The sequence below is a fragment of the Mixophyes fleayi genome, chromosome 3, assembly GCF_038048845.1.
Source record: "Mixophyes fleayi isolate aMixFle1 chromosome 3, aMixFle1.hap1, whole genome shotgun sequence".
NCBI lineage: Eukaryota > Metazoa > Chordata > Amphibia > Anura > Limnodynastidae > Mixophyes > Mixophyes fleayi.
Window position 1 is genome coordinate 142,011,305 of NC_134404.1, and position 27,461 is coordinate 142,038,765.

Genomic DNA, 27,461 nt, shown 5'->3' on the forward strand with positions numbered 1-27,461 from the left:
ATACAGTCCAAAGCAAGTTTGTAAAACTCAATATACCAGGTACTCTTAATTAGAATAACTATAAAAGATCTAACATGTTAGAAAATAATTTAAAGTATATCCATTTCCTGATATGCATCAGTTTGAGGCTGAGATGTAATTGTGTTTCTTTTTTATGTGCCACAACTTTAATAATTACAAGCTTAGATTTGCTATAAAAATGTATTATATTGTAGTTAGTGCCTAGTTGAATACTGCTGGGCAGTCTACTAACAGCCTTTTTTGTGTAAGACATGGCAAAACTATTTATCAGGTGATAGCTCTTCATAAGATGCCTAAACATTGGGTATAGCTTCATAAAACAGTCATTTTGTAGAGTGAAGGGAGACCATAAAATGTAATTGTTGCAGTTTACGTATTTAATCCTAATGTTTTGAACTCACAAATACTTAAAACCTTAGCCAGCATTTTAATACTTACTATATTGACAAAAATGATATTTAAATGTTGGCAGTGGTCTTTCAGCTGAGTATTAGAGAGAACAAATTGGCAGTCTATTTCTTAGTACTGGTCAAAGTCCAAACCATCCCTGTCTAAATTGTTTTGGATGATAACTCACAGAACATTTGCATAACTGGCCATAACAAACTAACGGTAATAACTTTGATAAAAGTCTATGTAAACTCATTAATGACCTGCTGATTATCTCAGAACACAATAAAATAAACAAGTGAACAGGTAATGATCTAATTTTGTCTTCATACATTTAATTTTTTTCTTTCAGTGGTAACTTAAATATTTAAGAATCTATATTACAGTGTACTATATGTCTTTCTGACAATCATGTTAATTTTAAAATAATTATGATATTTATGTTGGGCATATAATATAATCTAATGTAAATAAGTAAACTCACTGAAATCATGTAGTAATTACAAAGTTAGAAGGACAAAACAGATCAACAGAATGATATTGGACACTTCCCAAAATGACGTTAGCTCCAAAAACAAAGACCAGATTGAGTTTAGTTTTCAGTTTTTCAAGAAACATCTGTTAATAATGAATAGTTTTCTGGCATCTAAGAACAATTCAAAGATCCAGCTCTGCAATATTGTATGCAGTACATAAAATTGTTTTACCAGTCATTGGTATCATTTTGTATTGGACCAGCTAATGTATACACAGCACATGACTGTAGTTCAAATGATCATATTTCAATGTTTGCAGGTCATAAGTAGTCAAGTTTCATTAATAAAACAAAACAGCTTAATTCAATTATCTGATTTACATAGATTACATTTAGATATTAATCCCACATGTAAATATAACTATGTTTTACAAATTGTTACGCTTTAGACCTGTGAACTTATGTAGTCCCACCGTATAATTGGGGACTGTGTTATGTGATCATCCAGTAAGGGGAACTTAACAGTTTATGGAAATATACTGCTAGAAAACTAGAATTTCTGCAGTATGTATTTGAAATTGGACTGTGATTCTAGGAATATTATGTGCTAGAAATGGGTCGTTGTTAAACAGAGCACCCTGCACAAGTGAGTCTGTATCTATTGACTTTTTTGTCATTCTACATTGATAAGTATCTGGGTGTTTGGGGAGATTTTTTACTCTACTTGCCCTGAATTTTGTTTTTTGACAGATAAGTGTTACTTGTTGATCACTTGTATGCTCAATATAACAATGCAAGAAATAATAGACAAGTTGCAAAGAGAACAATGCTGAAAGAAAATTACTTACAGACAGAATTCTTGTGGTTACTTTCTTTGCTGGGCAACATCTTTACCCCTCTAGATTTAAGTTCAATTGCCTTTTTTACTGCAAAAGCAAGCACATACACATTAGACCAAATTATGTTCCTTGAATCAACTGTATACACATCACAAACATTTAAGTGAAAACAAATATCAGTTAAATAAATAGTTACATTGTACAAAATTAACCAGTTAAGAACTAAAACAGACTATGTAAATCTATGTATATGAAATTAGAAGTTTGTTTGTTTCTTTGTTGAGGAATATCTTCTACAGTTCTCAAGTTAAAGCTGCCAAATCTGATATAGCTATTTAGTATTGAAAAAGTAAGTTATTAGACCACATAGCGAGAATGCAACAAAGTGACAGAACGACAAATATTGAAAACATAATTTTTTGGGCAGAACTTTGACCCGGGGAGCCTGTTCTGAGCCTTCAACTGGATGGATTTGGACAAAAACTTCATTGATTGGTAACATTGGATCCCAGAACACATACTAGGGGGTTGAGGTTTCAGTTGGACCTCCTGTTGGTGTACGCTGGGCAGAACTTTCCCCTGGGGAGACTGTTCTGGGCCTTACACTAGTTGGATTTGGATGAAAAGATTGGGAATTGGTCTGGGTTGCCTAATGGAGTGGTATGGGTCCCGGTCGGACCTCCCAATGGTGTACGCTGCCAGAATTTTGACACAGGGACTCCGACCTGGGCAATCCACTGGATGGATCTGGATGACATCTTCGCTGCTAATGATTTCTAAAATGTTGATAGTTATCCAACTTATTGATAACTTAATAACTTGAAGATTTAAATTAATTTCCTTCAGCTAGCAATTCATAATTTGTTTATGGCAATTAACACAGTTCATCTAAATTAGCAAATTTCACACAAATCAGTAAGATCATTGGAAATGACCACACAGTATAATTGAATACTCTACCGAATTGTGTGCACAAAACCTGAGTATGGGAGAAAGAGCTTGCACATGGTGAACAAAAGTGGGGAGGATGAGTGTGTGTGTGGTTAGTTGGTTTATGGGTCAAATGGATGATAAATGTCACACTTGTAAAATATGATCTAGTTCTGCTTTTGTTTTATTTCTATATGTCATTTACTCAGGATCTGCAATTCATACTTAAGCATGTTTCTGGTAGAGTGCCTGGAAACTGAATAAAACAGTTCCCGAAAGCTGGTTTTTGATCTAGAGGCAGTCAATGGAGGAAAAGCTGTCATTGTAGAAGGAAGACTAACTGTATTTAAAAGCAGAGGCTGTCATTGGAGAAGACAGATTTAGTAAACATGTCATTAGGATAAGTCTGTGTTTCATTAAAGCCAGGACACAGGTGGGGCTAGCTTTCCTAAAATATTTATTTTCATTAAACGGTATTACTATTTGTAGGATTTTATTGCTTGATTGTGAGTGATATTATTTAAATTGAAATATGTATATCAGAAATAAAAGAAACAAAAGCAAGAATACATTTACATCACTCGATAAATGGTATTAGACTCTCTTTTGATCTGTTGGAATAGCCAACTAAAAAGCTACCTGGGAAGGGTTCCCCACCATTTAATGTGAATGACTGTATGAACTGTCAGCCAGAAAAATAGTTCAAAGCTTTTTTTAGGTACACTGAATGCTAACCGTAAACACAACAAAATGTGTATCATCCCATTTTCAAATCACTTGAAAACAAGTACAACATGATACATGCATCAGTATTTTAATACATTTATAATTTACATTCGTTACATTTTGTAGATTCCCATAAATAGAAATGTGCCATACATGACATATACACATTATAAAACATATTTTGAACTCCAAAAACCATTGAATCTGAGCCTTTAAAGTAACGCACAGCATGTCACTCTACTTTCCTTTTGAACTTCCCCTCCTTCCATGTTACCATTATCTAATTTGCATGTAACACTGCCTTGATATTTATCGTACTGCCTTAAAGTTTCACTTTTTCTATTGAACATTGTTTATGTGTGAAATTGACAAGTTTATTTAACAATTCTATAGGCCTGAGCAAGTTATCAGATCAGAGGACTGTGAATCAGTAAGCATCTTCAAGCCCATACCATGACTTGTTGCTCCTTTTATGTCACACACACCCCTTTAGTAATTCTCTTCACTTACTGTGATTAATGTCAGTTTGGGGAGTGTCACGGGCACTAGGAGTCTTTACCCAGGGATCACCAGGTGATAGGCTTACCAGAGCAGTATAGGTGGTAATATGGTACTCTGGTAGCAGGGTGATCACGGAACAGGAAAAGCAGATGATGAGATGCTCAGGAAAGTCTATGACTAGCAGCACTGGCAATATGGAGGTAGTAATACACGAGGAACTGTATGGACAAAGGACACGTGAAGGTAGTCAGTGGTCTGCGGTAGCAAGTTGTACCACTGCTATAGTGAGGAGGAATGTCCAACAGAAACGAGGAGGTGATGAGAGTCAGCGGTCTGCGGATAGCAAGTTGTACCGCTGTCTGAGTGAAGGAATGGAATCCAAGTGGAGGTATCCGGGGAGTCAGTGGTCTGCGTTAGCAAGTTGTACTACTGAATATATATGTGAGGAGGTGCACGGGGAGAGACTGCAACACAATATATACACGGGCACCTTGACTTTGATCCACAGTAATATGCACAATATAAATGTATAAATGACTGAACAACACTGCCAATATAGAAAGTCTCTTGAAGTAATCCGGCATAAGATAACACAGTCAATGATGGCAGTAGAGTCAGCAGATAGTACACTCCAGAGGAGAACCAACACAGTCAATGATGGCAATAGACTCAGCGGATAGTACACTCCAGAGGAGAACCAACACAGTCCAGCAAGGTATGCAATACACAGCACAGTCAATGGGAAGTATGCATACCGTGGTTCAGGAGAAGGCAGTCAGACAGGAGTGCAGAGATACCTGAAGGGCAGGAGGCCAGCAGGATAACACAGGAAGGCGTGGAGAGCGGATCAGCAGTAGATGGATGAGTAGCGCTGAGAAGTAACAGCAGCGGGTCTCTGCGGGAACACGGAGGTAACCAATAGCAACCAGCAGGTGCAGTAACGATGGGACACCGGAGCAGAGTTGAACTGGAACAGATGATCACGGAGAGTAGCGGGTAGCAATAGTGGCAGCAGACTCAAGGAAACACGGTAGAGTAGACAAGGACTGAAGACTGAAGCGCACAGAGGCAGCGGATAGGAATCAGCTAAACAGTCACGATGAAACACAGACGGGTTGCAGGTTGAAGACTGTAGTGCACGGAGGCAGCGGATAGGAATCAGCCAAACAGTCACGATGATGAAACACAGACGAGTTGCAGGTTGAAGCCTGTAGTGCACGGAGGCAGCGGATAGGAATCAGCTGGCAGTCACAATCATGAACAGGTGAGTGGATGTGGTTGAAGCCTGTAATGCACGGAGGCAGCGGATAGGCATCAGCTAACAGTCCCAATGATACATGGTAGAGTTGAAGTGATTAGAAGACTGTAGTGCACGGAGGCAGCGGATAGGAATCAGCTCACAGTCACGATGATACAGTAGATGGTAGAAGTGGTATGGGAACCACAGTAGCAGAAGTGGTTTGGAAACCACAGAGGTAGAAGTGGTTTGGAAACCACAGGAATCAGCAGGGCTGAATAAACAAGGAAACACAGGAACACCTTCAGAGACTCATGGGGAATGAGACTCCAAGATCAGGCAACGTGGTGTTGACCACAGGTGCTTAATATAGGGAGGTTGCCTGATCTGCCAATTAAGTTAAAGGAACATACACTGAAGGTTTGGAAAGGGCTGCGCATGCGCAGTCCCTCAGGATAGAGGACGTCCACGGTTCCTAATAGTCCGGGAAGAAGCACTCACAGTCCGGTGAGTGACAGTACCCCCCCTTTTAAAGGTGGGCACAGAACGCCTGGAACCGGGCTTGTCCGGATTTTTGGAATAAAACTTCTTCAGAAGGGCAGGAGCATTAAGATCTTCAGCTTTGATCCATGAACGCTCTTCAGGACCAAAGCCCTTCCAATGAACGAGGAAACGGAGGACTCCTCGCGAAATTTTTGCATCCAATACCTCAGTAATCTCGAAATCCTCCTCCTGATGAACTTGAACTGGCTGCGGTGCTGAGGGAGGAGTCGAGAAACGATTGATAATAAGAGGTTTGAGTAAGGACACATGGAAGGCATTGGAAATCCGAAGATTCTTAGGAAGAAGAAGTTTAACACATACTGGATTGATAACTTGAATGATCCTATATGGACCAATAAAACGAGGGGCGAATTTCATAGATGGAACCTTCAAACGAATATTTTTGGTAGATAACCAAACCCGATCTCCAATTTTTAGTGGTGGAATAGCCCGCCTCTTCTTATCTGCGAAAGACTTATATTTGTTAGATGTCTTCTTTAAACAGGTTTTGACCTGAGACCAGATATTTTTGAACGTCTGACAAGCAGTCTCCACAGCAGGAACTTGGGTGGGTGGGAGGGCAGGAAATTCCGGAAAAGACGGATGGTGACCGTAAACCACAAAGAATGGAGTTTTGGATGATGACTCATGGTACATGTTGTTATGGGCGAATTCAGCCCAAGGGAGCAATTCTACCCAGTTGTCTTGGTTGGCTGAAGAGAACATCCTAATAAAAGTCTCAAGATCTTGATTGACTCGTTCCGTTTGTCCGTTAGATTGCGGATGGTAAGACGATGAGAGTGCTAATCGTATGCCCAAGGTTTTACAAAGGGCCCGCCAGAATCTGGAAACGAATTGTACTCCTCTATCTGACACAATCTCAGACGGACATCCATGGATGCGGAAGATTTCTTTAATGAAATGTTCAGCCAGAGTAGACGAGGAAGGTAAACCGGACAGAGGGACGAAATGAGCCATCTTCGAAAATCTGTCTACCACTACCCAAATAGTATTGTGATTCTTACTTGGTGGCAAATCAGTAACGAAATCCATACTAATATGGGTCCAAGGCTTGGACGGAATGGGTAGTGGTCGCAGCAACCCTGCTGGAGTTCTGCGGGAGGATTTGAACTGAGAACATAAATCACAGGAAGCAATAAACTCTTTGACGTCTCTCCTCATTGAAGGCCACCAGTAACTACGAGAGAGAATCTCAAAGGTCTTATGTTCACCGGCGTGTCCAGAAAAACGAGAGGCATGGAACCACGAAAGGATTTTCCTCCTCAGAGTAGGAGGCACGAGGGTCTTCCCAAATGGTAGCATTTTGGTGGATGAAGCAGCCAGAGAAATACATTTGGGATCTAGAATAGCATGGTTGGGAACCTCTTCTACATCAGAGGACGTCACAAAAGCTCGAGATAGAGCGTCAGCTTTCTTGTTCTTAGCAGCTGGTTTGAAGGTTATAATTAATTCAAAACGGGAAAAGAAAAGAGACCATCTTGCTTGACGAGGGTTCAAGCATTGAGCAGATTGCAAATATGACAAGTTCTTATGATCCGTGAAGATCGTCACCGGATGGCGAGCTCCTTCCAACAAGTATCTCCATTCCTCTAATGCAGCTTTGATGGCCAGCAACTCCTTGTCCCCGATAGTATAGTTTTTCTCTGCGGGCAGAAGACCCCGAGAGTAGAAGGCACAAGGATGTAATTTTTGTTGCTCCGAGCGTTGGGAGAGAATAGCTCCTAAGCCCACATTAGAGGCATCTACTTCTAGGAAGAAGGGGAGTGTCACATCAGGTTGTCGCAGAATGGGAGCAGACGAAAAGGACTCTTTGAGGATTTGAAAGGCTTGGAGAGCCTCAGATGACCATTGCTTAGCATTAGCCCCTTTCCGAGTTAAGGCCACAATGGGAGATGCAATGGATGAGAAGTCTTGAATGAAGCGTCTATAGTAATTGGCAAAACCTAAAAAACGCTGGATGGCACGAAGAGTAGTTGGCTGAGGCCAATGTAGTACAGCATTTACTTTGTCTGGATCCATCTTCAGGCCAACTCCGGAAACTATATACCCCAAGAATGGAATCTGGGGTAACTCGAATGAACATTTTTCCAATTTACAGAACAACGAGTTTTTCCGTAGTCTGGAGAGGACCTCTGCCACATGTTGGTGATGAGAAGGCAGGTCCTGTGAGAAGATCAATATGTCGTCCAGGTAGACAACGACACATACATATAATAAGTCCCGAAAGATCTCATTGATGAAACCCTGGAAAACCGCGGGGGCATTACACAGCCCGAAGGGCATTACTAAATATTCGTAATGCCCATCTCTGGTGTTAAACGCGGTCTTCCATTCGTCACCGGAACGGATTCTAATTAAATTGTAGGCACCACGAAGATCCAACTTAGTAAATATCCGAGCTCCCTTGATGCGATCAAATAGCTCAGTGATCAGCGGAATGGGATACCGATTCTTGATAGTAATGGCGTTGAGTCCACGAAAATCTATACAAGGGCGTAATGATCCATCCTTCTTTTTGACGAAGAAGAACCCAGCTCCAGCGGGAGAGGTGGAAGGTCGAATGAACCCACGCTGGAGATTCTCCTGTATGTACTCAGATGTGGCTTGAGTTTCAGGTAACGAGAGAGGATAGACCCGACCCCTGGGAGGAGTCTTGCCAGGTAGAAGGTCGATCGGACAATCCCAAGAACGATGAGGAGGAAGACGTTCAGACTGAGCTTTATCAAACACATCGGCAAATGAAGCATACTGAGGAGGGAGTCCCGGGGAGGAAGATGAGATGGAAGATTGCTGTACTTTAAGAGGAATAACTTGAGAGAGACAACGATGGTGACATTCAGGCCCCCAAGACGTAACTTGAGGGGTGCGCCAGTCAATCTGGGGAGAGTGACATTGAAGCCATGGAAGGCCTAAGACAATCGGACTTGTCGTAACAGGAAGAATTAAAAACGAAATTTCTTCATGGTGTAGTACACCAATCTGAAGGGTTACTGGAGACGTACTCTGGGTGATGAGACCATTGATGAGACGTGATCCATCTATAGCCGTCACAGTAATGGGTGTTTTTAAAGTGATCACTGGTAGGGACCATTGATTCACTAGTGATTTAGAAATGAAATTTCCTGCTGCTCCGGAATCAATCAATGCCTGTGACTCAAAGGATTTGGTAGCAAAGGAAATCGTAACATCGAAAGCGCAGACTTTAGATTTCATAGACAATGGAGAGGACTCCAGGGACCCTAACTTCACCTCTCCAGAACTAGTTAGGGCCTGGCATTTCCCGATTTCTTAGGGCAAGAACTGAGCATATGTGTGGAATCAGCACAATAGATACAGAGTCTATTCTTTACTCTTCGTTTCCTCTCTTCTAAAGATAATTTGGAACGTCCTATCTCCATGGGAATCACAGAAGGTGAAACTGGACGAAATTGAGGGTTTAAACGAAGAGGTGCTTTAGCAGAAGTTGTTTTCTCAGATTCTCTTTCACGAAATCTCATGTCTACACGATGGCAAAGAGAGATCAAATCTTCTAGTGACGAAGGAAGCTCTTGGGTAGTCAGTGCATCTTTAATTTTATCGGAGAGCCCCTGCCAGAAGGCGGCAACTAATGCTTCAGTGTTCCACTGAAGTTCAGAGGCTAAGATCCTAAATTGAATGACATACTGTCCTACTGTATGGGAGCCTTGTCGCAAACGAAGAATGCTGGAAGCAGCGGAGGTCACACGACCTGGTTCATCGAACACACTTCGGAACGTGGAAATGAATTTGGCACTATCTTGTAGAATTGGATCGTTTCTTTCCCACAGAGGGGAGGCCCAAGCCAGGGCTTGTCCAGAAAACAATGAGATAAGATAGGCCACTCTGGAACGATGGGTAGAAAAATTTTGAGGTTGGAGTTCAAAATGGACTGAACATTGGTTAAGGAAACCTCTACAAGTTTTGGGGTCCCCGTCATATTTTGACGGAGTAGGCAGGTGAAGCGTAGGAGCTGTAGACACCTGGGATGGCACTGGGGAAACGGAGGAAAGCACAGGAGCTTCAATACTAGCTGTAACAGTCTGTCCAGATGTTCCTTGGGAGGTTAACGATTGGTAACATTGAAGTAACAGCTGTTGGCGAGCATCCTGTTGCTCCACACGGCTGACCAGATGCTGCAGCATCTCTTTAGCAGTAGGTTCCGTATCTGGGTCTGTCATGGCCTGATCTTACTGTCACGGGCACTAGGAGTCTTTACCCAGGGATCACCAGGTGATAGGCTTACCAGAGCAGTATAGGTGGTAATATGGTACTCTGGTAGCAGGGTGATCACGGAACAGGAAAAGCAGATGATGAGATGCTCAGGAAAGTCTATGACTAGCAGCACTGGCAATATGGAGGTAGTAATACACGAGGAACTGTATGGACAAAGGACACGTGAAGGTAGTCAGTGGTCTGCGGTAGCAAGTTGTACCACTGCTATAGTGAGGAGGAATGTCCAACAGAAACGAGGAGGTGATGAGAGTCAGCGGTCTGCGGATAGCAAGTTGTACCGCTGTCTGAGTGAAGGAATGGAATCCAAGTGGAGGTATCCGGGGAGTCAGTGGTCTGCGTTAGCAAGTTGTACTACTGAATATATATGTGAGGAGGTGCACGGGGAGAGACTGCAACACAATATATACACGGGCACCTTGACTTTGATCCACAGTAATATGCACAATATAAATGTATAAATGACTGAACAACACTGCCAATATAGAAAGTCTCTTGAAGTAATCCGGCATAAGATAACACAGTCAATGATGGCAGTAGAGTCAGCAGATAGTACACTCCAGAGGAGAACCAACACAGTCAATGATGGCAATAGACTCAGCGGATAGTACACTCCAGAGGAGAACCAACACAGTCCAGCAAGGTATGCAATACACAGCACAGTCAATGGGAAGTATGCATACCGTGGTTCAGGAGAAGGCAGTCAGACAGGAGTGCAGAGATACCTGAAGGGCAGGAGGCCAGCAGGATAACACAGGAAGGCGTGGAGAGCGGATCAGCAGTAGATGGATGAGTAGCGCTGAGAAGTAACAGCAGCGGGTCTCTGCGGGAACACGGAGGTAACCAATAGCAACCAGCAGGTGCAGTAACGATGGGACACCGGAGCAGAGTTGAACTGGAACAGATGATCACGGAGAGTAGCGGGTAGCAATAGTGGCAGCAGACTCAAGGAAACACGGTAGAGTAGACAAGGACTGAAGACTGAAGCGCACAGAGGCAGCGGATAGGAATCAGCTAAACAGTCACGATGAAACACAGACGGGTTGCAGGTTGAAGACTGTAGTGCACGGAGGCAGCGGATAGGAATCAGCCAAACAGTCACGATGATGAAACACAGACGAGTTGCAGGTTGAAGCCTGTAGTGCACGGAGGCAGCGGATAGGAATCAGCTGGCAGTCACAATCATGAACAGGTGAGTGGATGTGGTTGAAGCCTGTAATGCACGGAGGCAGCGGATAGGCATCAGCTAACAGTCCCAATGATACATGGTAGAGTTGAAGTGATTAGAAGACTGTAGTGCACGGAGGCAGCGGATAGGAATCAGCTCACAGTCACGATGATACAGTAGATGGTAGAAGTGGTATGGGAACCACAGTAGCAGAAGTGGTTTGGAAACCACAGAGGTAGAAGTGGTTTGGAAACCACAGGAATCAGCAGGGCTGAATAAACAAGGAAACACAGGAACACCTTCAGAGACTCATGGGGAATGAGACTCCAAGATCAGGCAACGTGGTGTTGACCACAGGTGCTTAATATAGGGAGGTTGCCTGATCTGCCAATTAAGTTAAAGGAACATACACTGAAGGTTTGGAAAGGGCTGCGCATGCGCAGTCCCTCAGGATAGAGGACGTCCACGGTTCCTAATAGTCCGGGAAGAAGCACTCACAGTCCGGTGAGTGACAGGGAGCATAACCTAGTAAGCAGAGTCTGGTGGTGTGGTGTCCTCAATTTTTGCCAGAACAATCCAAGTGGTCTGCCTAGAAGTTAAGGGTCCATTTTGCAATATGAGTGTTCCAAAAAACCCTGGACCTCCATATAGTTAATGCCACCAGGTGTTAGTAGTGCATATCACACTGTCAACCTGGAACAAGCAAGTTGGAAATCGCTGGAGGTCTCTGTGCAATAGTGTTTGGCAGACATGGGGGCATATTCAATTGACGGCGGGATCGCCGAAAATCCCACGCTCCAAAAATATTACCGTTAATACGGTAATCCTGCGAGTAAAAACCGTTAATACAGTAATTTACTCGCTGGATTTCAGCTGCTGCGAGCTGAAATCCAGCGAGATATTACCGTATTAACGGTAATATTTTTGGAGCGCGGGATTTTCGGCGATCCCGCCGTCAATTGAATATGCGCCATGGAGTCTTCTTTAATGTTTGCTTGCTATCAAAGCATTTTTTGCCTAAAGAAAATTATGGTGCTCATTTACAAAGCACAAAGCATCCACTGCTCAGTGCAAAAGCAGTTTTGAATCCTCTTGGATAGATTCAATTGACCGTGTTACTCTGGAGAGTAACGCGGCCTACATACTATTACCGTTAATGCAGTAATTTTACCCCGGAAATCTGTTCTTGGCTCAGGGAGCTGAAGACAGAAATCCGGGTTTAAAATCAGCGTTGAAGTTACTGTACTAACGGTAGTAATGGTAATAGTGCGCGGGCTGCATTATTCTCGAGAGTAATGTGGTCAATTGAAACTGCCCCTCTGTGTGCTTTAGTTTGTGGAAGTGCACCCAGATCTTTGCCAAGGTGCATTGGTTTATGGAGTAAGATAGAGACATTCTGGAGCAGAAGTTTACAGCAGCTGATGGGGCAACTTGGGCAGAGTGAAGGCATACCTTACAATCTATAGAGTAGGCACATTCGTGCACCACATTTTCTGACAAAATGAAGGTGTAATATTCAATTTTTTGAAGCAGGATTATTTAAATGAGACAAAATAATAGAGATGGCTGGTGATACTTGCTGTGCCTACGGACACATGGCCATTACCACTCCATAGAAAGATTTCATTTTGCACCAACTCAGAGCTGCAGCTTGTTGGGTCTCACTCTATTCTCTGAATTGGAACTGTGCCTCTACGCTACAGTCTTTATGTAATAAAAGTAATAATAATCATCACACAAATTGGCTACTGGTTACTATAATGATAGGAGGTTGGATTTGATATGACATTTGGATGCTGGTGCAGTGTGTACTAAGCTAGCTTGTGTAGCATATCTTCTATGAATTTGCTCTGCACATGACCAGAAAAGTGGATGTATGTATATGCACCCATGCAGATTTGCATTATTCTGATACTTACACCTGCTTGCTCCTGGATAGCGGGAGGGGGTCAAGGCGTTTTAGTATAAGGGGTGTACATTAAGGGCATATTAACACAATTGATAACAGATGTAAACTGGGATAAAGACACATATGCACCTGAGAAAATTATTTGTGGGTTGTCAGGGGCAGGTGCAAATAGTGGATGATGATGACAGTTCTCAGCACTACCGAACCATTTGTGATTTGCTGTTTGCAAATACTCCACTTAAGCTGACTGGTGAATTCCTCATTGCTCAGCATATATGATGCTTTTATGTGAGTGTTTAAGCAAACCTTTTTTTTTGGTACACAAGATGGATAGTTGTTTATGCTGTATTAGACATATTTTAGCAGTTCTATTGGTGTCTAATTGTGAATGCTTTTGTTGCAAATAAAATAAATGTTTAAATACATGAGTGAAAGTGGGACATAAGTCTATGTGATGCATGCCTGGCATATGCCAGGTGCATATGCTGCTGTTGCTAACTGGCCTACATCTTAGTATAGTTGCTGCTTTGTAATGGTAACAATTGTGGCTTTTTTTATTGATTGTAAATTGCACCTGTGGTTTGGGGCATAATTGCAGCCAACTCTGCTTCAGCCCTTACACCTTTACATAGTGCATCTATAGCGATTTTTCCACCTTATACACAAAAGTGTATTTCCAGCTTGTGGAGGTGTCTGAGATCAGAGGTATAGCGAGCATGCATCTTGTTGTTCAGTGGGTCATGCGTGCATCGGCTGCATTTCATAAAATACCTCCTATACTTTCCTTCTATCTTAACTCCTTCATAGGTATGAACAATTCTTAGTGAGTGCCCTTTGCAGGACCAGTACACTACATCACTTGGCCCCCATTGCAAATAATGGGAGGGTACCAGCGATGCAGTCCACTTGCCCACAGCGACTGCTCTGGAACTACCGCCATTGGAGAGTGTGTGGTATCTAAGGTACCCCCGTGAACTCCGGTCCACATAGCGCTGTACCCTCTACAATGGTGGTAGCCCTGTATAATTAATCTTTTTGATTCTACTAATATTAATCATTTACAGTATGAAAGAAATTACTAATTAAGATAACAAGACTACTGTTAATCTAATTTGGATAAATAATCCCATTTCCATCACATACTCTATGTGAATAATAAGTTTTATGAATTAATTTGTACTTTATACCCATATTTGTAGCGAAAATTCAAGTTATAAAGCATTATTCCTTCTGCATAATGTCTGTTACCTATTTATTGTATGCATATACTAAATACAGAAGACTTTGATGACAGCCCATTCTTCTCTCTCACAAACTCATCCTAAAAATGTAATTTATATTTAAATATATGCCACCGTACACTGGCCCCAGATATTGCCACACATATATTTGACCATTTCATTTTATTTAACATGCGTTATGGGAGGAGTTTTACTTTGGAGGAGGCAGAAAGTAAATCGGATAGATGGTAAGATCAGTGACCCAATAGAGATGTAATGAATGCTACATAGATACAACTAGTTTATTTTTAGCTTTAGATTCTGTAAAGGAAAACCTGTAACTCTAGTATTGAAGAAGAAAATTGCATGTATATTAGTAACTTTTAGCAATGCATGTAAAGTATCATATTCTGTAATATAATGTTTACCTATAATCAAATTCCTATAATGGAGAATAGCATGATTAAATGAAGCTTACAGTACATCACTTCCATAAAGGAGTTCTAAGGCAAATTCCAGATGCCAACAAGGTATCTCATATAATGAGAACCCTAGGGGACTGTTCCTTCTCAAGAGTTTAGCTTTACAGTAAAAGAAGCTATATTTTAAACTTGTGCAATTTGATCTGACAACAACTAAGTAGAGTGTTTATAATAAAGAACAATTTACTGTGAGTCATACAAACATGCTGATGATTAAAGAAAAGGCTATAAAAGTTTTCCATGCCTTGATTTGCATTTCTTTGCTAAATTGTGAATATTTCACCAGTGCAATTGGCTTTCAGTGTTCCGAGTTCAACAATAAGCATGCCATACAGCAGTGAATTGACCATCGTCATCCCAGCCATGAAATGCAAATTTAAAAATAAAGTGTGGTATGGAATTATTTTCTGTTGAAACTTTAATTGCACAAAAGTGCGTAGCAGTTTCACTCATTCCTACTAATACTGCAGTCTTTGGCTTTCTGATTATCATTTTGATACCTAACATGAGAATAAGCACATTGACTGTATTTCAAATGTCCTCATGACCTAACGAATTTGGATAAGTGGATAAAGTGATTACATGACAAATAAAAAAAGTATTTTGTCTGAAATAACAATAATCAGACAATTCCTTTATTTATGAGAGAAATAAATATATTGTGAGAAATATTTGATGGAGATGGAAAGGAAAGAAACTATTTTTCCTTTGATTTTGGTGATTTTCATGGTTTGTAGGACTCATTTGTAAAATAAGATTCTGCTCCTATTAGCCCTTAATTAGTAATTAATCAGTATTTGCCAGTTCATATCTCTCTCTTTCCTCTTACTGTGGACATATAAAGACCTTCTTTTGAGAAAGCTTGGAAAAACGGCACACTGTGAGTCCTTGTAAGTTGAAAAGACTTAGGGGTATATTTACTAACCTGTTGGTTTGAAATTGCCGACAGCATTACCAAACGGGCTTGGAATATATACATCTATCTCCGCAATGTAATCATAGGATTTTAACACAGAGCTGTTATTTCATCTTCCATCACGTGGAGAGTATTGGTCAAGCTGGGTATCTGAAGGTTTTATTGTCATCAACAATTGTGACATCTACACTGTGTTCATCACAGGCTGGACGGGTCACGGTTTCCATTCCATCTAGAACTGTGAGTCTGTTGCTATTAGTTTATCTCGCCTACTGATGTTTCCTAGTTGAGCACTACCATCAGCTGACTTTGACTTTATGGCTGTGTGTTAATTCCATCTATTTATATACCATGACATATTGTGTGGAGTGACTTTATTTGGATGTAAAAACTTGTTTATCATTCAATCTATAACAGCGGACTAGGAAAGGACTCTGCTGGCAGAGATTTGGGGATTTATATGCATCATATTTGTTTTTTATATTATATATTTAGTTGTGCATGACATTTTTCATCAATTACCATACTTATCATACTTTTTTGCACCGTGTTTGATTCTTGATCAGTTCCAGCGCTGTCATTTAGATTTTATTCTTTCGTTTGCTTTGCAAGGTAGGGTCTCAAAGCCCAGGACAGCTGCGCCACTAATCAAGGAATTGGTTTACATTATACCATCAAGGTGAATCTATAAGTGTATCATCATTCGATATTTTTATCATAAGTGGCTCATACGGTTTGCCAATTAAATTGATTGTTTGCTATTTTAAGTACACAAATGTGATGCATTTATAATTTGTAAATATGTTATCTAGCAATACTCAGATTAATATTCCCAATAATTATTTAAGAAAATTTGCATATGTCCAGTCTAACTTGGCAAAAAAGTAGTTTAAACGTATGTCGCACGCCCGGCCTGCAGTCCCGGCATACTAACCTGCTCCATGCAGGTCTCCTCTCGGCGCTGAGCATTAGCAGCGATCATCTTGGATTCAGGGCTGTGCATGCGCAAACCCGATCCCTTTATAACCTCTCCCTCCTCTGCTATTGGTGGCTCCTTCACCTACAGGTTATTTAAGGCACCTGACCCTGCAGTCAAGTCCCTGTTCTTTATGTATATTCCTGACATTGAGTTAGACATGGCTCCCTGCACTCCCGCTGCAGTATTTGCTGATTCCTTGGTAGCTGTTCAGTTCCACTCATCCACAACTATCACCTCCTCGTGTTCAGCTCAATGTTCCAGTGATTCGTTGGTAGCTGTCCAGTGCCACTCATTCACGACTATCACCTCCTCGTGTTCAGCCCACTGTTCCAGTGATTCCTTGGTTTGCTGTTCTGTGCTACTCATCCACAACTATCACCTCCTCATGTCCAGATCACTGCTCTGTATTTTCTCTCTGCAGAATTTATCCTATTCCAGTGTTCTCCTTATGGATTTTATCGAACACTACTTCAGAGGGCCGCGACCTGCGGGAAAGTGGCCGCAAAATCCATAACTCCTTGCGGGGGTCCCTGGCGAAGACAACCTACCTCGTTAGACTCTGTATCTCTGGGTAGAGTAGCATTAAATTAGACAGATCCTGGGATCCTAATTTTCTGCCATAGTTTGTGACACCATAGCATTGAAGATATTAGTCCTTAGGGACCATTTAGATGCTTCCCTTCACATATACACTTTCATTGAATTAGAGCATGTACATTCAGCATGTACTCTGTGTTCAGGGTCTATTCAGAAGTGTACAGAGGTATAGTCTGGAGTCTTTGACAATGCAAGGTATAATTAAGATGAAACAAGCTCTAAATTTAGCTGTAGTGGAACACAGTTGGAATGCCCAGTTCCACTGACACTTCTGGGTATGGAGGCTGATGTGGTTCAATGTAGTGTTGGATTGAAACAGCCTCTCCGCTGATGTATGCCTTGACAGTTCAGTATGGTCCAGGTTGTTTCATTTGGGATACGGACTTCCTCAGGGAAAATGAGCTGCCTCATGTGTCTTCCTTAATTAGTGGCATCAACTTGCATAATAAAAGCAAGTTTATTTGAAAAATAATTTACATATATGATTACTTCTCCTTGTGAATGCCATTACTAAGGGTTGATTTGTATTAAACAAATGACATTTAAAAAAGTGTGTATAGAATTTTTGTGGCACACTAAAATATCAACTTTAGTATACAATATTAATAAACATGACACTTCAATTCTTTAACGTCATATGGATCTCTGCATGTATATGAAAGGATTTAAGTGAAAAATAACAGTAAATTGTTATACACCGTTGATTAAACAATATTTTGGTGGTACATTAAGATCACTTCAATGGGTATGAATCCACTACAATAGCTGTACTATTGAACTGTAAATTTTATAGCTTAATTAGTGAAGAAGGAACCACATTTAAGCCTGCTGGGAAGAGAGTATCAATCATAAAAAAATCACTTTGCTTCCATTTTAGATTTCATTGCTATGTAGTCTCCCCTCTCCACGTTCTTTTCAGTTGTTGGATAGCTAAAAATTACTTTTCATGGATGGGTGTTGAGTTCTCTTTTTATGTTCCATATATGTTTAGATATTCTGATTTTTAATTCTCTTTTTGTATGGCTGTGAAAACCAGGCTTTCCGTTTGGACACGAGCGAATAAAACACAAGGACATTTGCATTCCATTGCGTCTTTCTGCATACTGAACTGTCCTCATCTTGCTGTGTTACAGTTTGTCGTAATTTGTGTTCATATGCGCTATTATATTCCAAACGTATTTATGCTAATTGTTATAGGTTAGACAGGTTTATTCTTAAATGTCATCAGGTGGAATAGTTACAAAGGAATAAAGTAGAACAAGAGGTCTGGGCTAAACATTGACAGTAAACAAGCTTCATATTGTCCACTTGTCATCTGGCCAACAAGGACATTGCGTAATTGTAACCTGGCCCCCATCTATCACAAGCTGGCTAACACACTAATATGTCCCCCCTAAGCCCCAACATTGTGGGAGTAATGAGGGTTATATAACCTGCAGTTTTGGTCTGTAAACGTGATCTTTGTGGTGACTAGGATCTGCGCTTCCGTCATGTGCATATGCTTTGCTTGTAAGGAATTCTTCTGCCTCGTATTTGTATATCGATTCGCCTGTTTTGTCATACACTAAATAAACTACGCTTTTGGTTGCGACAATTCATGTAGGCTATTTTCAAAGAATCCACCAGGATGAACAGTCTTTAAAACGGCTACATAATGAAGGCCACCAGATCACTCCAGTATGTATACCAATCCTGCCAAGTTGCAATCCATGTTGTCTAAGATTTTAATCATTTTATTATTACTCTTTGATTTAATCTATTTGATGGGCTGTGCAGAGCAGGATGCTCTCAATTTTCATCCCATACATGAGATATAGAAGAGATGGCCATTGTTTCAATTTGATAGTCAATGGTCTACTTGTTCTTCTAATACATTTAAATTGCCCTTCTGGTATGTTGCTAATCCAGTAGCAATGATGATTGCTCCCCACAGATAGAAAATGAATACAGTCAACTGGTTTTATGTAAGTAACAGTGTGAATATTGCTGACTTTTATTAATATTTCTACATCCAGAAACATCACCTTTTCCTTAAAGGCTGAGGTTGATTGTGTTTATATAGTGCAGAAAACTCTCCTGTTCTTATTCTTAACTGTTCCATATAAAGAAGATATTGTCTATGAAACTTTTCCAGCATACAGGTTTTTCAACAAGCTGTTTTTGACTACATATACTATCCTCTTCCCATTTTGACATAAAGAGGTTTGTGCAGCTTGGTGCAAAATGAGTAACCATTGCAGTTCTTTGAAACTTGTTAAAAAAATTACTTGATACCAAAAATAATTGCAAAATAATACTTTTCAAGATGAAGCTAATTTCACCTGTAGATAATGATGAAATCTCTATAGGGAAATGTTGCATATGGTCACATGCATTAGTATATTATATGCATGTGTATAGGTATTTGACAGGCTACCAAGATATAGGAAGCTTCTCATTCATACCCTATAGAATTTATAGGTTGTGCATGGTATCCTGTAAACTGCTTTGCAGAACTGTGATTCTGTACTGTAGAAACTGACCAGTGTATTGGAAAAGGTTCAATTTAATTTAATACCTGACACATTGGGATGGCCTGGTGGATTTCGCAGATCTTTGTTGATTTTAGATAAATGGTACAATACTGGCTCTCTCAGGTGTTTTATGTACAGATAATTAAATGTTTGCTTTGTTAGGATCCCTAAACGGAGTCCTTTTTTAGTTAGCCCAGTAGTTTTTTTAAGTAGTTTGTCATGTGGTGCCTGGGAGTTTCACCTAGGTGCTTGTCTTTTCTTCTAAATATTTTTCCTTGTCCAGAATTACCAAGCGCCCTTCTTTATCTGCCAGCTTGATAATGATTATCTATTGTTCCTGAGTTGTTAAAAAGCTTCTTTCGCCTACTTAGGTAAATTGTATTTTACCTTCTTTTAGAAAAAGCTTTTATGTCTAAATCCACCAAACTGCTGATTTTTTTAAAGATAAGGACTCTTGTAGAGCTGCGAAAAAAAAATGTCTTTGTTTTTCAACTTGGTGTTAACCAATCCATCATTTGTCTGAGTGATTTATTTTGCTGTTTTTGGATTTTATTTTAAAATACATTACTTTAAAGATCACATTCTCAAGTACTTGTTAAGGTCAATATAAGTGTCAAACATTCATATTACTGTGAGGAGAGAATTTTAATCCTTTGCTTAGTAGTTTTTGTTGTTCCGATGTCAGTTTTGTTTTGCTTAGCTATAAAAGACCTTCTATTTTGTTTCTCCATTTGTTTATCTCCATGTAGAGTTACATGCTGTGATTCAATGTAAGTGTATAAAAGTAGAGGAGCCACTCATAGGACATATTAATGTTTATATTTTAATTACAAAATTCAATTTTATCTATATATTTTTTTAGCATACTATTTTTTAACCCTCTTCATATATTTATAACTTTTGTACATTAAAATTATTAGACTATTTGGGGGAATTCAATTCTTCCCAGAATAACGCCGCACTAAGTGAATTACTGTTGATACGGTAATTTTAACACAGATTTCTGCACGCAGCTTAGAGAACAATGAGCAAAATGCTGGTGTTGAAATTACCGTATTAATGGTAATTATGCGCACTATTACCGTAATAACGATAATAGTGCGCAGGCCGCACTAAGTTAGACTGAGTTACTGCACATTTTCTTAAATAAATATTGGATACATTAATCTGAGCATTGCTAGATTACATATTAACACATTATACATTTATCAGTTTTGTTTACTTATTTATACACTCATAATTTATATCCTCTATACCCCATCTGTATGGGATAAGTTGGGGGATGCCAGGATAATAAATATGCAACTAGCACTTGTCTGGGCTTTTTTTACAGTTATGAGAGGCATGAAAAACAAAAAAAGGTGGAAAATGCATACCATTTATGGTAGACAATATTCACATCAAATGAGGGTTTAATTGCTTTTCTAATCCAAGTCTAGAATGTACAATAACTTAAAGGAGGTGGTGTGATATAGGAAATGTTTTAACATTTTTCATCTATTTGCTAAATTAAAGTTGGGCATAAAATTGAAAAACAGTAATTGGTATACTTTTCTGAACAGCTGACAAGAATGGCATTCTATTTGTAGGGGTACCAATTTTAATGGAAAAGGTCCAGGAAGTAGACATGGTAAAAAGACACAGAATCCAAAATTATGCCCACTGTCTAGGCTCAGTAGGAAGATGGAATATTTTTATTATTTTTCATACCATTGTTATTTAAATCACCAGCTTTCTTTTTGGTATATGCACATAGCCAAGTAATACACTACCTCTTATCAGAGCCTTATTTTTATTTTACTTTTTTCTCCTTTGTTATTCTATATGTATACTTGCTCTGTACATAGTAAGCTTATTGTTCAGTTTATCACTTCTAAGAACAGTATTATTAATGTCTCTTTCTGTGTTTTTAGATTTCCACTGTATAAGAGAGAAAAATTACTTGCACCACACCTGAGATTGTGTTCTCTGTTGTGCAGTGGACATGAATATCTTGCTTCTACATTTAAGCTTCATTGTTTCTTTTACACTATTATGTTACTGCGCCTTCAGGCTGGTAACGGCCTACAGTGTCTATATTCAGTGTTTCAAATTGTCAGCTTTATGCTTTGCTATCCACATTTTATGGATTTTTCTTTTTATGACACTATTTTACTGATATAGTACAGCTTGACTATGTGACTGTTGCCTGTTAATTGTGCTTTGCAGGATCAAACCAACAGACATCTTTAAATACTGAATACTGTCCGCTATTATACAAATATGGGACACAGGCTGCATATATCTACAGACATGAGATGCAGTTACTTAACTTTTCAATATGAAAGTACTCACTATGTTTTCCTTTCTATTGGAAAACCAATTTTCTTGAAAAGTTACATCCCCACTTGCTGATTATACATGAAGTGAAAGGTATTTAAGGAAATCCACCCACTTTCATCATATACACATTTATCCCTGGCGATTGCCAATCACACAGGTGAAATGCATTGGTTGAAACACTCAGGTTTAAGTTTGCTGATCTGCTTGTGTGGCTAAGCACAATTTCTGTTCGGCTAAGCATACTGTGGATTTTTTCTTGGTCAACATCTACTAAGGCATTTCTAGAGAGTCTTGATTAACATTGACATACTAATCAAGTTTAGAACAGTTGATCCACTAACAAGGCTTGTTCTAAGGAATGATCATATTGCTAACTTGATTGCTGAATTATCAGCATGTGTCTCGGGAGATTCTGTGCTAATAAGACTAGGTAAATAGAGAAATAGGGACACAAGGAGGTTGTTCTGTTCTATAGCATTTTAATGTGAAGTCATATATAATGCTGTTCTGTAGATAAAAACATTGATTTAATTAGCACCACTACATGTCAGAATGTGTTATGATACCCAATTTGTGGTAGCCAGGGTCTGTAGTACCCTAGTTCCAAAAGTGACTGGGTTTAGACATTGCTTAGTGGTTTACTAGGTGTCTATTCACCGGAGAGACCTTTCCCTCATGGGAAAAGTCACACACAGATGTGGCTGGCTATATTGGTGAATTGTGTTTTATTTGCATCAGATTTTGCAGATAAGTTTGGTGTACCTGCTATTTTTCTACAAAGAGCAGCATTTCTTTAAATTGCCTGGTTTCTCATGAATAGAATATACTCTGTATCCTACTTTTGCTCCCATAATTTCTAATTTCTCCAACTTTAAGAGCTGTTTCTCCTCTCATGTCCTTTTTTTCCTGTTCTAAATTCCTTCCTGTAGTTGCATTCATCAATTTGTCTTTGACAAATTTTAAAGTGAGTTCTGATTCTGGTATAGCTTCAATAGCATTAATAATAATTCCATATGATTCAATAAACTGCATAAAAAATTCTGTACGTATTTATTTAATGTCCTCTCTGATACCTCACAATCACTTCTTCTGCTAACTACTCGCCTAGATCCATTCACATTCTTGAGGAAACTTAAGGTAAGGATGATCATTTTAACACGAAAACACAATTAAAACACATTTACATTACATTTATTTAAATCAAAATTTAATATATTTTTTTCCAATTATGATATGGTCAGTGTTTTGTTTTGTTGCTTACCTTGAAACTGGGCATTGAAACCTTTCCTCCTGTGGTTGCTGTCAGATGTAAAATGCAGGCGCAGCCAATTCTTATTGCTTATAACTGGAGAGGGCAGGTTCATTCCTGTTAACCTACAAAGTAAAATATGTAAAATATAGTTGAATGGATACAAATAAATGATATACAACACTGACATTTTTCAATTAGTAATACTGACACTGGTAAAATTGACTTTATGACTGCTTGCATTTCCATTATTCCATGAAGCATAACAGAAAAACAAGTATTTTCTTCATGTGCCTTATACCAAAAGATCACCAAAAGCATAGTAAATAATTTTTAATAATATTGATTATATACTGATTTGTCATAATGGCTTCATTTCACTAACAATTTATTGCAGCAATTCCATCAAATGTATTTATCATTTTATTTGCTTACTGTAATAATGTTAAATAGGACATTTGTCAAAGTAGTACAATTTAAATGTTAAATGATCTCTCCTAGGTATAGTTAAAATAAGTAATTATTTAACCAGAATAAAGTATCTGGTGCAACGCTGAATCAGAACCGCAGCAGAATTTGTGATTTTTTAAAAAAAAAACAAGATCATCAATGTTCACAATAGATGAAATAATACTGTACAAGTTTTATTTTAGTTGTGCCTTTTTTAGTTTAGAATGTTTATTTTTACAAATCATTTAGCAGATTAAAATAGATTACACAAGGTTTGTACAATTGCCCCTTTATTTCCTAATGGAGGAAAAATAGAGGGGAGTGAAATAGACGGACAAAGCAAACTTAAGGGGTTTCCCACTCCATTCCTCTTATATTCAGCTAGAATGTAGATAACAAGTAATAAGCACCTTGTTAATTGAAGCAGTTAAATGCAGATGCCCCTGAATGTAGGACTTGCACTGCACATTTTCCCTTTGCATTTTATAGTCTTTAGCTATTTTGGAAGAAGTTGATATGAGAGGTTGCGTAAGTGGTTGAGCTTGAGGGTGTTTTTTGACCCCAGAGAATTTAAATAAAACATTACTTTAGTACTTCATTTGATGACATTATACTATGTCTTCATAAAGCAACAGGACTGTGTATTTTATGTCTATTTTAGGACACCGTCATGTGTCTGAGTCAAACATTACAATCATTTTTCAGTTATAATGCTTACCAGCTTTATGTTTTTCTAATCATTTACTACTCATCTACATTTCTATATCTATCTATCCATCTACACAAAATGGACACTATTGTTAAGCTCACAATTAATTCAATGAATATTAATGCCAAATAGTTTGTCTAAAGGATTTTCAATGTGAAAGAAAGACATAAGGTCAAGGTTTATTCCCTCCATAGGGTAATTTAAAGTTATTATGCACAGATATTAAGTAAAGCAACATATCTTAAACATTATTATAAGTCCTACTAAGCTTTCAAAAATCTACAGATCCCTCATTCAGATATAATATGCTGGTAACATTTACATTTGTTAAAGTAAAAAGAAAGTGAAAAGAACGTAAAATGAATACAAAAAAACTAATGTTAACAAAATTCCACATAAGTGCCAAATTTGTCTTCTAATCCTATACACTAGATTGGTGTATTGAAATCAATTACCTTATTACTCTAATAATATTAAAAAAATATCATTTTATTACTTAGGGCACATGCCAATAAAAGACCACAATAACTCTACTATGATAAAAATGGCTTACACAAAAAGGCAAAAAAACATGTAAATAAAATCTTGGTGGCAGGCTGTATATTCATTTATTTAGGTTGGGTACACAGTACAGCAGTACAGAAAATGTCACTCGATGCGCCATTGTTAACGATTTTACCAACAGCTGAAAATCCTGATCAGCACGAACTTTCACGTGTACACACTATTCATGTTTTACCTTCTGATCTGTGCTCTTCATCTGAAAAGATTGTGACTTTGTAAACTCTATAGAATTCTGCCTACACTGCTGGTCATGAGTGCATACACATAGCAGAACTGGAATGACGTTGTTCCACTGTTCACAGAGATTTTTAGTCTGTTTATAAAATCAAATCAAGCAACAGATGTGCTTTGGATCGATAAAACATGATTGTTGGAGAGTGCACACTAATATGATATCAGGCCAAACAGTCGTTTATCTTGTGATTGGCACGATAATAGGGTGAAAAACCTGTAGTGTGTACCCAGCCTTACACTCCATTCAGTGTTTTAACAATTAAAGTGCTCTGAAGGATGTCTCATGAGACAGAGGACCGTAATATCCCTTTTATGTCTGTGTAATTTATTTCTAACCTTTCCAGATTTGTGTACATTATAGAAACCACTAATAAACATTATATCTTATGAATCAAATGAATTGCTAAACATTGTTTTAAAGGAAACATGTAAAAAAGATACATAAAAAATGTAATCCATTGGTGTTTAATCAATGTCTTTGATGATCTGGCATATTTAGAATTTTAGCACTTCAAATTCTCTGTCTAGACAGGTAAAGCACAACAGTGATTTCAGGCTCTAGCTGTGTAGGCTTGTAGAAACTTTACAGGAAAAGTTCAATAAAAAAGTAATAATATACAAAAAAATACTGTATCTTAACAGCAGTACTATTGTTATTTAGCTTAAAAATTTAAAATAAAAAGGAAAATATCAAAGACTACAAATGTATATTAAAGGGAAAGGTTTTACAATTGTTAAAATATGTCCCTAATAAAATCCAACGTCCTTAGATGTTGCTAAGTGCCCAAAATAAGTCTACATTATCTTAAAAAAAAATCCACACACACAAAGTGACACATCAAAACAACAAATATAGGGGTATGTGGAATAGTCAATATTTCATGGAACTCCACACTGCCTGTAATATTAATGCTAAAATAAAACTAATTATATACTTGGAATCATTTCCAGATGTAACACCTGTGACAAGCATTGTTTACAGACCCGGGCAGATCCTAAGTTACTTGTCTACAAAACTTTTGTTGAGTTTCCCCTGAGAGACTGAGTGGCTCCAGATCTTATGCAATCATCTTTTCAACCACTGAAGGTATGCAGCATTATCACTGAGCTTCACAATCCACTGGGGAGCAAATGTGAAAGCAGGTAAAAATAATAGAAAATTGGCTCAGCAGAAATGACCAAATTTACACCCTGTTCTGGACCTAGTTTTGGCTATTATGACCATATTTCTATCATATATTAAGCACTGTGTTATATGTTTTATTGTGAGCATGCACTTTTTATGTTTTTGTTAATAAATTGGTATATTTTAAATACTACACTATATGAGATCATTTTGTTTCCTATATGCCTGGTGGATGGAATGACCCGGAAGTGAGCCGTAATAACCAAGCGAGATTATACAGATAAGCTTGATAATTTTCTCTTTTTGGTATGCATATTAATGGTGATGGATATATATTATATCTATCACTGGTCTGACAATACTACACTATATATGGTATTTCTCCTTCTCTTTGTATGAGTGCACGAAACTGGAGTAAATATACATGTTTCAAGTGACACTATCCAGAGTCCTGGTTTGAAGAGCACTTTCCGAGTCGAGTTCTGGTACACCTTTATTTACACCTATGGTTTTTAGACTACTCTACTTATATTACTACACCATTAGATGCCCTTGTGTTCTTCTGCTTTGTTTCCTAGATTCACTATTGGCTTAAGCAACTGGATTTTTGAAGAAAGGCAGCCTCCTTACAAGAAAGAGATGTTTAGTGAGAACTTACTTATTACTGACTTTTATGCAATCCTGTTTTAGCGCTATTTTTTATTGCTTTATGTGCTAGATATATATATATATATATATATATATATATATATATATAAAATAATAATAAAATCTGCCCCTGAGACCTCGTTGCCCACCCTACACAATGTACTCTGCGCATATTCTGAAGTGTCTTATTATAAAGTAAACCCCTCTAAATCAGTAACCTTTTGGTTTGAATTTACACAGGAGTCCCTCCAGTCACTCAGGTCTACATATAAATTCCATTGGTGCTCTTCCTCTCTGAAATACCTAAGGATACTTATTTCCCCAAATCTCTTGCAAGTGATTGATTGTAATTGTTTACCATTGTTAAAACAATTAAATTTATTAACCAAATCCTGGGCAAGTTTCGATGTCTCGTGGTTAGGAAAAAAGCTGTGGTAAAGATGA

General features: G+C 38.6%; 1 protein-coding gene across 1 annotated transcript in view; it reads right to left on the bottom strand.

Moving 5' to 3' along the window:
* CSMD1 (CUB and Sushi multiple domains 1) overlaps positions 1-27,461 on the bottom strand; it is a 1,526,452-nt gene that overhangs the window by 592,886 nt on the left and 906,105 nt on the right. Inside the window, exons 6-7 of the mRNA XM_075202483.1 lie at positions 23,299-23,411; positions 1,735-1,812 (exon numbers count right to left, since the gene is read on the bottom strand). Coding sequence (XP_075058584.1) covers positions 1,735-1,812; positions 23,299-23,411 — 191 coding nt within the window. The remainder of the gene's footprint in view (positions 1-1,734; positions 1,813-23,298; positions 23,412-27,461) is intronic.